Source organism: Chionomys nivalis, chromosome X (genome assembly GCF_950005125.1).
Source record: "Chionomys nivalis chromosome X, mChiNiv1.1, whole genome shotgun sequence".
In the NCBI taxonomy this organism is placed as follows: domain Eukaryota; kingdom Metazoa; phylum Chordata; class Mammalia; order Rodentia; family Cricetidae; genus Chionomys; species Chionomys nivalis.
This window is the reverse complement of record NC_080112.1, coordinates 60,535,671-60,551,208: the sequence shown is the minus strand read 5'-3', so window position 1 is coordinate 60,551,208 and position 15,538 is coordinate 60,535,671. Positions and strand designations below refer to the sequence as shown.

The 15,538-nt window shown below is 42.4% G+C and overlaps 1 protein-coding gene across 1 annotated transcript in view; it reads left to right on the top strand.

Moving 5' to 3' along the window:
* The window catches only part of LOC130867758 (melanoma-associated antigen B18-like), a 399,852-nt gene extending 386,504 nt beyond the window's left edge, over positions 1-13,348 (top strand). The window contains exon 3 of the mRNA XM_057759917.1: positions 12,366-13,348. Coding sequence (XP_057615900.1) covers positions 12,371-13,348 — 978 coding nt within the window. The 5' untranslated portion in view covers positions 12,366-12,370. The remainder of the gene's footprint in view (positions 1-12,365) is intronic.
* Positions 13,349-15,538: the final 2,190 nt, after the last annotated feature.

Below are 15,538 nucleotides of genomic sequence, written 5' to 3'. Positions count from 1 at the left end.
TGGGAACCATCAGCCTCCAGATCAGTGGTTGATTGACAGAACCACTTCTTCCCTCTTTGTGATTGCTTGGTAGTTGCTTTTAAAAGATTAGGCATTATTGACAGAAGCTCCGCCTTCCGTCTGCGCCTGTGCAGTTGCTTTTAAAAGACTAGGCATTATTGACAGAGGCTCTGCCTTCCTTCTGTACCTGCGCAGTTGCTTTTAAAAGACTAGGTATTAGTGACAGAGGCTCCGCCTTCCCTCTGAGCCTGTGCAGTTGCTTTTAAAAGACTAGGCATTATTGACAGAGACTCCGCCTTCTTTCTGCACCTGCGCAGTTGCTTTTAAAAGACTAGGCATTATTGACAGAGGCTGCACCTTCTGTCTGCGACAAGTGCAGTTGCTTTTAAAAGACTAGGTGTGGTTGTCAGAGGCTCCGCCTTCCTTCTGCACCTGCACAGTTGCTTTTAAAAGACTAGGTGTGGTTGACAGAGGCTCTGCCTTCCCTCTGAGCCTGTGCTGTTGCTTTTAAAAGACTAGGTATGGTTGACAGAGGCTCTGCCTTCCATCTGCACCCGAGCAGTTGCTTTAAAAGACTCGGTGTGGTTGAGAGAGGTGCCACTTTCTGCCAGAGCATGTGCATTTGCCCTTAAAAGACTAGGCATGGTTGAAACAGGCTCTGTCTTCTGTCTACACATACGCAGTTGCTTTTAAAAGACTAGGAATTATTGACAGAGGCTCTGCCTTCCTTCTCTACCTGCTCAGTTGCTTTTAAAAAACTAGGCTTTATTGACAGAGACTCCGCCTTCTTTCTGCACACATGATGTTGCTTTTAAAAGACTAGGCATAGTTGACAGAGGCTCGGCCTTCCATTTGCGCATGCGCAGTTGCTTTTAAAAGACTAGACTTTATTGACAGAGGCTCTGCCTTCCGTCTGCACATGCATAGTTGCTTCTAAAAGACGACTTTAATGATAGAGATTCCGCCTTCCATCTGCACCTGTGCAGTTGCTTTTAAAAGACTAGGTGTGGTTGACAGAGGCTCTGCCCTCTCTCTGCACCTGTGCAGTTTCCTTTAAAGATTAGGTGTTGTTGAAAGAGGCTCTGCCTTCCCTCTGTACCTGAGAAGTGCTTTAAAAGACTAGGCATGTTTGTCAGAGGTGCCGCTTTCCATCTAGGTATGTGCAGTTGCTTTTAAAAGATTAGACGTGGTTGACAGAGGCTCCGCGTACCGTCTGCACCTGCATAGTTGGTTTTAATAGACTAGACATGATTGACAGAGGCTCTGCCTTCCATCTGCGCATGTGCAGTTCGTTTAAAAGACTACCTGTGGTTGACAGAGGCTCCGCTTTCCGTCTGCCATGCTTAGTTGCTTTTAAAAGGCAACTTTATTCACAGAGGCTCCGACTTCCGTCTGTGCCTGTGTAGTTTCTTTTAAAAGACTTGGTGTTGTGGAAAGAGGCTCTGCCTTCTGTCTACACCTGAGAAGTTACTTTTAAAAGACTAGGTGTGGTTGACAGAGATGCTGCTTTCTGTCTGCACCTGCGCAGTTGCTTTTAAAAGACTAGGCATGGTTGACAGAGGCTCTGCCTTCATTCTGCAGCTTGCAGTTGCTTTTAAAAGACCAGGCATTATAAACAGAGGCTCCGCCTTTCTCTGCGCATGCGCAGTTGCTTTAAAAAGACGTCCCTTGGTTTACAGAGGCTCTGCCTTCTGTCTGAGCCTCTGCAGTTGCTTTTGAAAGAGTAGGTGTGGTTGACAGAGGCTCTGCCTTCCTTCTGTACCTGTGTACTTGCTATTAAAAGGCTAGATGTGGTTTACTGAGGCTCCACCTTCTGTCTGTACCTGCGCAGTTGCTTTTAAAAAACTAGGTGTGGTTGACAGAGGCTCCACCTTCCCTCTGCACCTGTGCAGTTTCTTTTAAAAGATTAGGTGTTTTAAAAGAGGCTCTGAGAAACCCTGTCTCGAAAAACCAAAAAAAAAAGGCTCTGCCTTCACTCTGTACCTGAGAAGTGCTTTAAAAGACTAGGCGTGTTTGACAGAGGTGCCGCTTTCCATCTGGGCATGTGCAGTTTCTTTTAAAGGACTAGGCATGGTTGACAGAGGCGCTGCCTTCCGTCTGCGCATGCGTACTTGCCTTTAAAAGACCACTTTATTGACAGAGGCTCTGCCTTCCGTCTGTGCCTGTGCAGTTTCTTTTAAAAGACTTGGTGTGGTTGACAAAGAGGCAGCTTTCTGTCTGTGCATGCACAGTTGCTTTTAAAAGACTAGGCATTATTGATACATGCTCTGCCTTCCGTCTGCACCTGTGCTGTTACTTTTAAAAGACTAGGCATGATTGACAGAGGCTCTGCGTTCCATCTGCTCATGCACAGTTGCTTTAAAGGACTACCTGTGGTTGACAGAGGCTCCGCCTTCCGTCTGCGCATGTGTAGTTGCTTTTAAAAGACAACTTTATTGACAGAGCGTCCCCCTTCTGTCTGTGCACACGCAGTTGCTTTTAAAAGACTAGGCATGATTGACAGAGGCTCTGCCTTCCATCTGCTCATCGCAAGTGCTTTTAAAAGACTAGGCATTATTGACAGAGGCTCTGACTTCTGTCTGCGCATGCGCAATAGCTTTTATAAGCTGTCAGGTGGTATACAGAGGCTCTGCTTTCTGTCTGAGCCTGTGCAGTTGCTTTTAAAAGAGTAGGTGTGATTGACAGAGGCTCCGCCTTCCTTCTGTACCTGTGTAGTTGCTATTAAAAGACTAGATGTGGTTGATAGAGGCTCCGCTTTCTGTCTGGGCATGTGCAGTTACCTTTAAAAGACCACTTTATTGACAGAGGTTCCGCCTTCCGTCTGTGCCTATGCAGTTTCTTTTAAAACACTAGGTGTTGTGGAAAGAGGCTCAGCCTTCTGTCTGCACCTGAGAAGTTGCTTTTAAAAGAATAGGTGTGGTTGACAAAGAGCCCACTTTCTGTCTGTGCATGCGCAGTTGCTTTTAAAAGACTAGGCATGATTGACAGAGGCACTGCCTTCCATCTGCTCATGTGCAGTTGCTTTAAATGACTACCTGTGGTTGACAGAGGCTCCGCCTTCCATCTGCGCATGCTTAGTTGCTTTTAAAAGACGACTTTATTGACAGAGCCTCCACCTTCTGTCTTCGTATGCGCAGTTGCTTTAAAGGCCTAACACAGAAGAAGAGGAAAAAATTGACTTTATGAGAGCAATAGAGACCCTTAAACAACATGTAAAAAATGCACTCATAGAAATGGATGAGTAAGCCGGGCGATGGTGGCGCACGCCTTTAATCCCAGCACTTGGGAGGCAGAGGCAGGCGGATCTCTGTGAGTTCGAGACCAGCCTGGTCTACAGAGCTAGTTCCAGGACAGGCTCCAAAGCCACAGAGAAACCCTGTCTCGAAAAACCAAAAAAAAAAAAAAGAAATGGATGAGTATAACAAAAGTATAACAAAAAGTTTGAATAAATGAGTAAATACGTAAATGATACCCTGGGAAACCAAGAAAAAACGATCAAACAGGTAATGGAAACAGTTCAAGAATTGAAAACTGAAATGGAAGCAAGGAAGAAAACACAAACTGAGGACCAGCTGGATATGGAAAATCTAGGTCAATGAGCAGAGACTACAGAAACAAGCATAATCAATAGAATACAAAAGATAGAAGAAAGAATCTCAGATTCTGAAGACAACATAGAGAAAATAAACGCACTGATCAAAGAAAACAGCAAAACCAACAAATTCTCATCACAAAACATTCAGGAAATATGGGACACAATAAAAAGTCCAAACCTAAAAATAATAGGGATAGAGGAAAAAGAGTCACAGCTCAAAGGCCCAGAAAATATTTTTAACAAAATTAAGGAAGAAAACTTTCCCAACATAAAGAAAGATATTCCTTTGAATATTCAAGAAGCATACAGAACACCAAACAGACTGGATCAAAAAACATCCCCTCTCCATATAATAATCAAGACACAAAATATACAGATGAAAGAAAGAATATTAAGAGCTGCAAAGGAAAAAGGCCAAGTAACTTATAAAGGTAAACCGATCAGACTTACACCTGACTTCTTTATGGAAACCATGTAAGCCAGAAGGTCCTGGATAGAGGTACTGCAGAAACTAAGAGACCGTGGATGCAAACCCAAACTACTATACCCAGCCAAGCTATCATTCACTATCAATGGAGAAAACAAGACATTCCAGCATAAGAACAAATTTAAACAATATGTAGCCACAAATCCAGCCCTACAGAAAGTAATAGAAGGAAAATCACAACCCAAGGAATCCAACATTGCAAACACTGCCTACAATAACCCAGGCATCTAGCGACCCTTCAACAGCACAACTCAAAGAAGGGAGACACACAAAGTCTACTACCAAAAGCAATAAGAATAACCAGAGTAAACAACCACTGGTCATTAATATCACTTAATATTAATAGTTTCAGTTCACCTATAAAAAAGCACAGGCTAAGAGATTGGATATTAAAACAGGATCCAACATTCTGCTGTTTGCAAGAAACACATCTCAACCACAAAGACAGACATCTACTCAGAGTAAAGGGTTGGGAAAAGGTTTTTCAAGCAAATGGTCCTAAGAAAAAAGCAGGTCTGGCCATACTAATTTCTAACAAAACTAACTTCAAACTAAAATCAATCAGAAGAGATTGAGATGGACACTTTATACTCATAACAGGAACAATTCAGCAGGATGAAGTCTCAATCCTGAATATCTATGTCCCTAATATAAAAGCACCCACTTATGTAAAAGAAATATTATTAAAACTCAAGGCAGACGTCAAACCACACACACTAATATTAGGAGACTTCAACATACCTCTCTCACCAATGGACAGGTCAGTCAGACAGAAGACTAATAGAGAATTAAGAGAATTGTTGGAGGTAATGAAGCAAATGGACTTAACAGACATCTATAAAACATTCCACCCAAATAGGAAAGAATACACCTTCTTCTCTGCAGCTCATGGAACCTTCTCGAAAATTGACCACATGCTCGGAAACAAAGGAAACCTCCACGGATACAAAAAAAAATCACTGTCCACCTGTGCCTTATCAGATCACCACGGATTAAAGTTAGAAGGCAACAACAATGCTACCCCAGAACCTGACAAACTCATGGAAACTGAACAGTCAACTACTGAACCACACCTGGGTCAAGGAAGAAATTAAGAAACAAATTAAAGTCTTCCTTGAATTTAATGAAAATAAAGAGACAACACACTCAAACCTATGGGACACGATGAAAGCAGTGCTAAGAGGAAAGTTCATAGCACTAAGTGCCCACTTAAAGAAAACGGAGAAAGCATACATTGGGGGCTTAACAGCATACCTGAAAGCTCTAGAAAAAAAAAAGAAGCAGATGCGGCCAGGAGGAGTAGAAGACTGGAAATAATCAAACTGAGGATTGAAATCAACAAAATAGAAACAAAGAAAACAGTCCAAAGAATCAATGAAACAAAAAGATGGTTCTTGGGGAAAATCAACAAGATCGACAAACCCCTATCCAAACTAATTAAATGACAGAGAGAGAACACGCAAATGAATAAGATCAGATATGAAAAGGGGGACATAACCACAGACACAGAGGAAATTCAGAGAATCATTAGATCTTACTACAAAAGCCTGTATGCCACAAAACTGGAAAATGCAAAAGAAATGGACATTTTTTTAGATAAGTACCATATACCAAAGCTAAACCAAGACGAGGTGAACATTCTAAATAGACCTGTTAGTCGCGAAAAATTAGACACTGTTATCAAAAATCTCCCTTCCAAAAAAAGCCCAGGACCAGATGGTTTCAATGCAGAATTCTACCAGAACTTCCAAGAAGAGGAACTACCTATACTCCTTAATGTATTTCACAATATAGAAACAGAAGAGTCATTGCCAAATTGCTTTTATGAAGCTACAGTTACCCTGATACCAAAACCACACAAAGACCCAACCAAGAAAGAGAATTACAGGCCTATATCACTCATGAACATCGACGCAAAAATTCTCAATAAAATACTGGCAAACTGAATCCAAGAACACATTAGAAAAATTATCCATTATGATCAAGTAGGCTTCATCCCAGAGATGCAGGGCTGGTTCAACATACACAAATTTATCAATGTAATCCACCATATAAATAAACTGAAAGAAAAAAAAATATGATCATTTCATTAGATGCTGAAAAAGCATTTGACAAAATTCAACACCCTTTTATGATAAAGGTCTTGGAGAGATTAGGGATACAAGGGTCATACCTAAATGTAATAAAAGCTATTTACAGCAAGCCGACAGCTAACATTAAATTAAATGGAGCCAAACTCAAAGCCATACCACTAAAATCAGGAACACGACAAGGATGTCCACTCTCTCCATACCCCTTCAATATCATGCTTGAAGTTCTAGCAATAGCAATAAGACAACATAAGGGCATCAAGGGGATTCGTATTGGAAAGGAAGAAGTTAAGATTTCGTTATTTGCAGATGATATGATAGTATACATAAGAGACCCCAAAAACTCTACCAAAGAACTCCTACAGCTGATAAACACCTTTGGTAATGTGGCAGGATACAAGGTCAACTCCAAGAAATCAGTTGCCTTCCTATACACTAAGGATAAGGAAGCAGAGAGGGAAATCAGAGAAGCATCACCTTTCATGATAGCCACAAATAGCATAAAATATCTTCGGGTAACTCTGACCAAGGAAGTGAAAGACCTTTTTGACAAGAACTTTAAGTCTTTGAAGAAAGAAATTGAAGAGGACACCAGAAAATGGAAGGATCTCCCTTGCTCTTGGGTTGGGAGGATCAACATAGTAAAAATGGCAATTCTACCAAAAGCAATCTATAGATTCAATGCAATCCCCATCAAAATCCCATCAAAATTCTTCACAAATCTGGAGAAGACAATAATCAACATTATATGGAAAAACAAAAAACCCAGGATAGCCAAAACAATCTTATACACTAAAGGAACTTCTGGAGGCATTACCATCCCTGACTTCAAACTATTACAGAGCTTCAGTATTGAAAACAGCTTGGATTTGGCATAAAAACAGAGAAGTCGACCAATGGAATCGAATAGAAGACCCTGACTTTAGCTCACAAACCTATGGACACCTGATTTTCGATAAAGAAGCTAAAAGTATGCAATGGAAAAAAGAGAGCATCTTCAACAAATTGTGCTGGTAAAACTGGATGTCAATCTGTAGAAGAATGAAAATAGATCTATATCTATCACCATGCACAAAGCTCAAGTCCAAATGGATTAAAGACCTCAATATCAGTTCGAACACACTGAACCTGATAGAAAAGAAAGTGGGAAGTACTCTACAACACATGGGCACAGGAGACTACTTCCTACGTATAACCCTAGCAGCACAAACATTAAGGGCAACATTGAATAAATGGGACCTCCTGAGACTGAGAAGCTTCTCTAAATCAAAGGACACTGTCACTAAGACAAAAAGGCAACCCACTGACTGGTAGAAGATCTTCACGAACCCCGCAACTGACAAAGGTCTGATCTCCAAAATATATAAGGAACTAAAGAAACTATACCATAAAAGGCTAATCAACCCAATTATAAAATGTGGCACTGAGCTGAACAAAGAATTCTCAACAGAAGAAGTTCAAATGGCCAAAAGACACTTAAGATCATGCTCAACTTCCTTAGCAATGAGGGAAATGCAAATCAAGACAACATTAAGATACCATCTTACACCTGTCAGAATGGCTAAAGAAAACACTATCCTGAGTGAGGTAAGCCAGACCCAAAAAGAGGAACATGGGATGTACTCACTCATATTTGGTTTCAAGCCATAAATAAAGGACATTGAGACTATAATTCGTGATCCTAGAGAAGTTAAATAAGAAGGTGAACCCAAAGCAAAACATAAGCATCCTCCTGGAAATTAACCTTCCTCAGGAAATGAAAGGAGACAGAGACAGAGACCCACATTGGAGCACCGGACTGAAGTCTCAGGATCCAAAGGAGGAGCAGAAGGAGAGAGAGCACGAGCAAGGAACTCAGGACCGCGAGGGGTGCACCCACACACCGAGACAATGGGGATGTTCTATCGGGAACCCACCAAGGTCAGCTGGACTGGGTCTGAAAAAGCATGGGATAAAACTGGACTTGCTGAACATAGTGGACAATGAGGACTACTGAGAAGTCAAGAACAATGGCAATGGGTTTTTGATCCTACTGCACGTACTGGCTTTGTGGGAGCCTAGGCAGTTTGGATGCTCACCTTACTAGACCTGGAAGGAGGTGGGAGGTCCTTGGACTTCCCACAGGGCAGGGAACTCTGACTGCTCTTAGGGCTGATGAGGGAGGGGGACTTGATCGTGTGAGGGGGAGGGAAATGAGAGGCGCTGGCGGGGAGGAGGCAGAAATCTTTAAGAAATAAACAAACGAATAAATAAATAAATAAATAAATAAACAAATAAATAAATAAATAAATAAAAAAAAAAACTAGGCACGGTTGAAAGAGGCTCTGCCTTCCGTCTGCACAAGCATAGTTGCCTTTAAAAGACTAGGCTTGGTTGACAGAGGCTCCTCCTTCCGTCTGCACATGCTCAGTTGCTTTTAAAAGACTAGGTATTATTGACAGAGGCACTGCCTTCTGTGTAGGCATGTGCATTTGCTCTTAAAAGAGGACTTCCTTGACAGAGGCTCCACTTCTGTCTGAGCCTGTGTAGTTGCTTTTAAAAGACTAGGTGTGGTTGACAGAGGCTCCACTTTCCGTCTACACCTGTGTTTTTGCTTTTAAAAGACAAGGTGTGGTTGACAGATACTCTGCCTTCCATCTGCTTCTACACAGATGCTTTCAAAAGACTAGGCATGATTGACAGAGGCTCTGTCTTCCATCTACGGCTGCGCAGTTGCTTTAAAAGACTACCTGTGGTTGACAGAGGCTCCGCCTTCCGTCTGCGCATGCATAGTTGCTTTTAAAAGACGACTTTATTGACAGAGCCTCCACCTTCTGTCTGCGCATGTGCAGTTGCTTTTATAAGCCTAGGCATGGTTAACAGAGGCTTTGCCTTAGGTCTGCGCATGTGCAGTTGCTTTTAAAAGACTAGGCATTATTGACAGAGGCTCCGCCTTCTGTCTGCGCATACGCAGTTGCTTTTAAAAGAAGTCCCATGGTTTACAGAGGCTCTGCCTTCTGTCTGAGCCTGTGCAGTTGCGTTTGAAAGAGTAGGTGTGGTTGACAGAAGCTCCGCCTTCCTTCTGTACCTGTGTACTTGCTATTAAAAGGCTAGATGTGGTTTACAGAGGCTCCACCTTCTGTCTGCACCTGTTTACTTGCTTTTAAAAGACTAGGTGTGGTTGACAGAGATGCTGCTTTCTGTCTGCACCTGCTCAGTTGCTTTTAAAAGACTAGGTGTGGTTGACAGAGGCTCCGCCTTCACTCTGAGCCTGTGCAGTTGCTTTTAAAAGACTAGGTGGGGTTGAAAGAGGCTCTGCCTTCCCTCTTCACTTGTACAGTTTCTTTTAAAAGACTAGATGTTGTTCAAAGAGGTTCTGCCTTCCGTCTGCACCTGAACAGTTGCTTTAAAAGACTCCATGTGGTTGAGAGAGGTGCCGCTTTCTGCCTGAGCATGTGCATTTGCCCTTAAAAGACTAGGCATGGTTGACACAGGCTCTGCCTTCTGTCTGCACATATGCAGTTGCTTTTAAAAGACTAGGCTTTGTTGACAGAGGCTCCACCTTCCCTCTGTCTGCACATGCGCAGTTACTTTTAAAAGACTAGGCATTATTGACAGAGGCTCCGCCTTCTGTGTGCTCATGTGCATTTGCTTTTAAAAGAGGACTTCCTTGACAGAAGCTCCGCCTTCTGTCCGATCCTGTGTAGTTGCTTTTAAAGGACTAGGTTGGTTGACAAAGGCTCCGCCTCTCTCTGCACCTGTGGATTTGCTTTTAAAGGACTAGGTGTGGTAGAAAGAGGTTTCGTCTTCCATCTGCACCTGTGCTGCTGCTTTTAAAAGACAAGGTGTGGTTGACAGATGCTCTGCCTTCTGTCTGCATATGAGGAGTTGCTTTTAAAAGACTACAATATTGACAGAGGCTCTGACTTCCTTCTGCGCATGTTCAGTTGCTTTTAAAAGATTAATCATTATTGACAGAGGCTCCGCCTTCTGTCTGCCCATGCGCAGTTGCTTTTAAAAGACTAGGCATTATTGACAGAGGCGCCAATTCCATCTGCATATGCGCAGTTGCTTTCAAAAAACTAGGCATTATTGACAGAGGCTCCGCCTTCTGTCTGCACATGCACAGTTGCTTTTAAAAGACTAGGCATGATTGACAAAGGCTCTGCCTTCCATCTGCTCATGTGCAGTTGCTTTAAAAGACTACCTGTGGTTGACAGAGGCTCCGCCTTCCGTCTGCACATGCATAGTTGCTTTTAAAAGAGGACTTTATTGACAGAGCCTCCACCTTCTGTCTGTGCATTGCAATTGCTTTTAAATGCCTAGGCATGGGTGACAGAGCCTCTGCCTTAGGTCTGCACCTTGCAGTTGCTTTTAAAAGACTAGGCATTATTGACAGAGGCTCTGCCTTCTCTCTGCGCATGCACAGTTGATTTTAATAGACCTCCCTTGGTTTACAGAGGATTTGCCTTCAGTCTGAGCCTGTGCAGTTGCTTTAAAAAAGTAGGTGTGGTTGACAGAGCCTCCGCCTTCTTTCTGTACCTGTGTACTTGCTATTAAAAGACTAGATATGGTTGACAGAGAGTCCACCTTCTGTCTGCACCTGTTTACTTGCTTTTAAAAGACTAGGTGTTGTTGACAGAGGCTCCACCTTCCCTCTGCACCTGCACAGTTTCTTTTAAAAGATTAGGTGTTGTTGAAAGAGGCTCTGCCTTCCATCTGCTCATGCGCAGTTGCTTTAAAAGACTACTTGTGGTCGACAGAGGTGCCGCCTTCCTTCTGCATATGTGTAGTTGCCTTTAAAAGACCACTTTATTGACAGAGCCTCCACCTTCTGTCTGCGCATGCGCAGTTGCTTTAGAAAGACTAGGCATGGTTGAGAGGCCCAGCCCTCCATCCGCGCATGCGCAGTTGCTTTTAAAAGACTAGTCATGGTTGACAGAGGCTCTGCCTTCAGTCTGCACCTTGCAGTTGCTTTTCAAAGACTAGGTGTGGTTGACAGAGGCTCTTCCTTCCCTCTGAGCCTGTGCAGTCACTTTGAAAAGACTAGGTATGGTTGACAGAGGCTTTGCCTTCCGTCTGCACCTGTACAGTTGCTTTTAAAAGACTAGGTGTGGTTGAAAGAGGTTCTGCCTTCCCTCTGCACCTGTGCAGTTTCTTTTAAAAGACTAGATGTTGTTCAAAGAGGCTCTGCCTTCCCTCTGTACCTGAGAAGTGCTTTAAAAACTAGGCATGTTTGACAGAGGTGCCACTTTCCAAATGGGCATGTGCAGTTTCTTTTAAAGATTAGGCGTGGTTGACAGAGGCTCCACCTTCTGTCTGCGCATGCGTACTTGCCTTTAAAAGACCACTTTATTGACAGAGGCTCCGCCTTCCGTCTGCGCCTGTGCAGTTTCTTTTAAAAGACTTGGTGTTGTGGAAAGAGGCTCCGCCTTCTGTCTACACCTGAGAAGTTGCTTTTAAAAGACTAGGTGTGGTTGACAGAGATGCTGCTTTCTGTCTGCACCTGCGCAGTTGCTTTTAAAAGACTAGGTGTGGTTGACAGAGGCTCCGCCTTCGGTCTGTGCCTGTGTAGTTGCTTTTCAAAGACTTTGCATGATTGACAGGGCATTCTTCCTTCTGCGCCTGTGCAGTTGCTTTTAAAAGCCTGTGGGCGTGAACAGAAATGGATAAGGCTGTATCTGCTTTTCTTCAACTGCCGTTATTTTCTGGTGTTCTTCGAGGCCAGTGAATCCTTCAGGAAGCTCCTTTGAGCGTCCATGAGGAACCGTAGGAACTTCTGTTTCTCAAGGTATTGTCTGGAATATTCTCCCCTCAATCCAGAGCCCTTCCTAAAGCGATCCATTCCAAATTACCCTATCCTACCCCTACCATTTAATGTGGGTGTCTTCGACTACCGCCGTTGTCATGCCCCGTTGCCGCTTGACAGTCAGGGTTTCAATGTGAGTAGAGGGAAACAGCTGTTAGAAAAGGGAGAAACAGTACTAGTCCGGAGGAAAGTTCATATTGTGAGCTTGAACTGAGATAACAAGGTCTAAATTTCCCTTTCCCTTTTCGGTTACTAAGTCAGTTTAAGGAAACAAGGCGAGGTAGCCTTTCATGGACTAGTAGTAGGATCTACCAACAGAGTCTGTACAAATTATGTCATCCTCTGCTTTCCAGGGTGATCTCTTCCCTAACCTGTTTGTATTACTATCTGTGTTCCCCACTACAGTCATCATGCCTCGTGGCCAAAAGAGCAAGCTCCGTTCCCGTGAGAAGCGCCGTCAGGCCCGTGCCCAAAATACAGTGGAGGAACCAGCCTCTCCCGATCCTTCCTATGAGGGTCCAGATCAGGCTAGTCCTGCTGCTGGTATGCCTACACCTCCAAACAAGCTGCAGGGGGCACACTGTACCTTTTCACACACATATGAAAATACAGGTGCCAGAAACCAAGATGAGAAAAGTTCAGATGATTCTGATGACATCGAGGACTGGAGTAAAGATCCGATAAACCACAAAGTAGTCTTGCTGGTACAGTTCCTAATGGAGAAGTATCAAAAGAAGGAGGTTATTACAAGGGCAGATATGCTGAAGTGTGTTATCAAAACATCAAAAAACCACTTCACTGAGATCCTAAAGAGAGCCACAGAGCACATGGAACTAGCCTTTGGTGTTGATCTGAAGGAAGTCGATCCTATCAGACACTGTTATGCCCTTTTCAGCAAACTAGACCATACCTATGATGGAGTAAAGGAAGAAAAAATGCCCAATACTGGCCTATTAATGATGGTTCTTGGTGTGATCTTCAAGAAAAATAACTGTGCCTCTGAAAAGGAGATCTGGGAAGTGCTGAATATGATGGGTGTATATGCTCACAAGAAACACTTCATCTACGGAGAGCCTAAGAAAGTTATCACTGAAGATTTGGTCAGGCTGAAGTATCTGGAGTACCGAAAAGTGCCCAACAGCAATCCTCCATCCTTCGAATTCACATGGGGTTCCAGAGCCCAGGCTGAAATCAGCAAGATGAAAATTCTGGAGTTTTGGGCCAAGATCCATGATACTACACCAGAAGCCTTTGGATCCTTGTATGAAAAAGCTGTGAGAGATGAAGAAGAAAGAGCTCAAGCCAGGTCTGCAGCAAGGGCTCGCACTGCTGCTATGTCTAGTTCACATTCGAAAGTCATGATCAGCAGCTCCTCCCATGCTAAGTAATAGCTAAGGCTGTTTCCTCACTATTTGTTTAAAAAGGTATGGCAGCTACCTAATAGTGGAGGGCTAATATGGGTTGAGGGGAATAAGTGCTTATATTTCTTTCTCTGTTGTATATTTGTAACTTCCAGTTTTACCTTTTTTCCTCTTTTGATTCTAGGTTATATTTTAAAGGTTGAAGTCTGACGATGTCCTGTGTGGAAATTAAAGACAGTGACCATTTTAAGTTGTAGATGGGCAGCATAGAAGGAGCACATTGAATATCACCATCGCTTTTCTCTGCTATATTTGTTATTTTGTTTCATTTTGTTGTTTTGTGTTTTATTTCAGATGTTTTTTCAATAGACTTTAATACATTTTTCTAAAATTATAAATGAATTTGCTTATACATTTATTGCCCTTTAAAAGTTAAAGCTGTTGTGCAAAGAGAGAAGCACTTTTATTTAGGTATGTGACCACTGGTGAGTTCTTCATGCTCCAGTGGATGAACTCACAGCTATGCCTGTATGCATAGCACTAATTGGACTTATTTTTTTGTTTTGAAAAAGAAGTATGAGAAGAAAGGAAGAAGTCTACATTTGTTTGAATTTACCAGTCTATTCAATCTTAGTGTTTTATTGGGTCAGTGACTAAAATCTGGATCAAAATATAGTCACTGGCAAGTTAAATAACAATATCAAAAATGGGAAAAGTAAGAGAAGATAAATACTTAGCTTTTCATTTTCCTTATTTTACTTTGTTGTATAAAAATAAAATGCATATACTTTGATTTGTTTATCTTACTAGTAATATAGGTGTTAATAAAGCATTTTATACTGTAATTCATGCTTACCAGCTTACTCATTATCCAAAGTTAATTTGCATTTAGTGTTTGTGGGGGTTGGAGAAAGGGTTTCCCGTTGTAACAGTCCTGGCTATCCTGGAACTTGCTCTGTAGATTAGGCTGGCCTCTAACTCACTGAGATCCCCCTGCCTCTGCCTCCAAACCTGGAATTAAAGGAGTGTGCCAGCACTACCCAGCTAGCATCTAGTCTTTGAATGTCATTCTGTTAGAAATGGGGACTTATGCATACTGGGTGAGGGAAAATCAGTTTTCTCCAATAGAGTAACACTGGGTATATCAATCACTCTTGCACAGTCCTCACATTCAGAAGTAGTTGAACAATATATAACGTGGATCCACTGTTTTTTTGTTTGTTTGTTTCTTTCTTTCTTTCTTTTGGTGTGTGTGTTGTGTATTTGGTTACTTTGATGTTTTCATTTTGTTCTGTTTCTTTTTGGTGGGGTTTTATTTTGTTTTCTGGGTATTTCGGGGAATTGTTTTTGTATTGGGGTTTTGTTTTTGTTTTGAGAAACAACTTAAAATTGGATGAATCAGAAGGAAGAGAAGAACTGGAAGGACTTGGGGGAATCATATGATCAAAATAAATTAAAAAAAATGGTTTTAAATACTAAAGGATTTGGTTGGTTTTTTTTTTTTTGTTTTGTTTTGTTTTGGTTTGGTTTTTCGAGACAGGGTTTCTCTGTGGTTTTTGGAGCCTGTCCTGGAACTAACTCTTGTAGACCAGACTGGTCTCGAACTCACAGAGATCTGCCTGCCTCTGCCTCCTGAGTGCTAAAGGATTTGGTTGTAAGCCTATCCTTTAATGGCTAAGCCATCTCTCCAAGAAAAGGCTAATCAGACTATAATCCACAACCCCTGAGAGGCTAGATAGCAAGGAGAAACATATAAGGAGTGGATGCCCCTGGGGAAAGGAAATAGATAGGATCTTGTAACATGACGGCCTGCTTGTCGCCCGGCTGCCCAGCTAGATTAGCCCCGAAATAATCACACAGAAATAGTATTCATTAAAATACTGATTGGCCCATTAGCTCAGGTTTCATATTAGCTCTTATAATTTACATTAACTCATAATTTTTATCTATGTTAGCCATATGGCTCGGTACCTTTTTCAGTGGGGTAGATCTTATCCTGCTTCTTTGGTGTCTAGACAGGACTGGGGATCAATGGGCTTCCTCTTTCCCAGAATTTTTCTGTTCTCATTGCCCTGCCTCTACTTCCTGTCTGGTTGTCCTGCATATACTTCCTGCCTGACTACTGGCCAATCAGCATTTATTTAAAACATAATTGACAGAATACAGAATTGTCCCACACCAGGATCTCCTGAGTAAATTGGAAGGGGGAGAGGACAG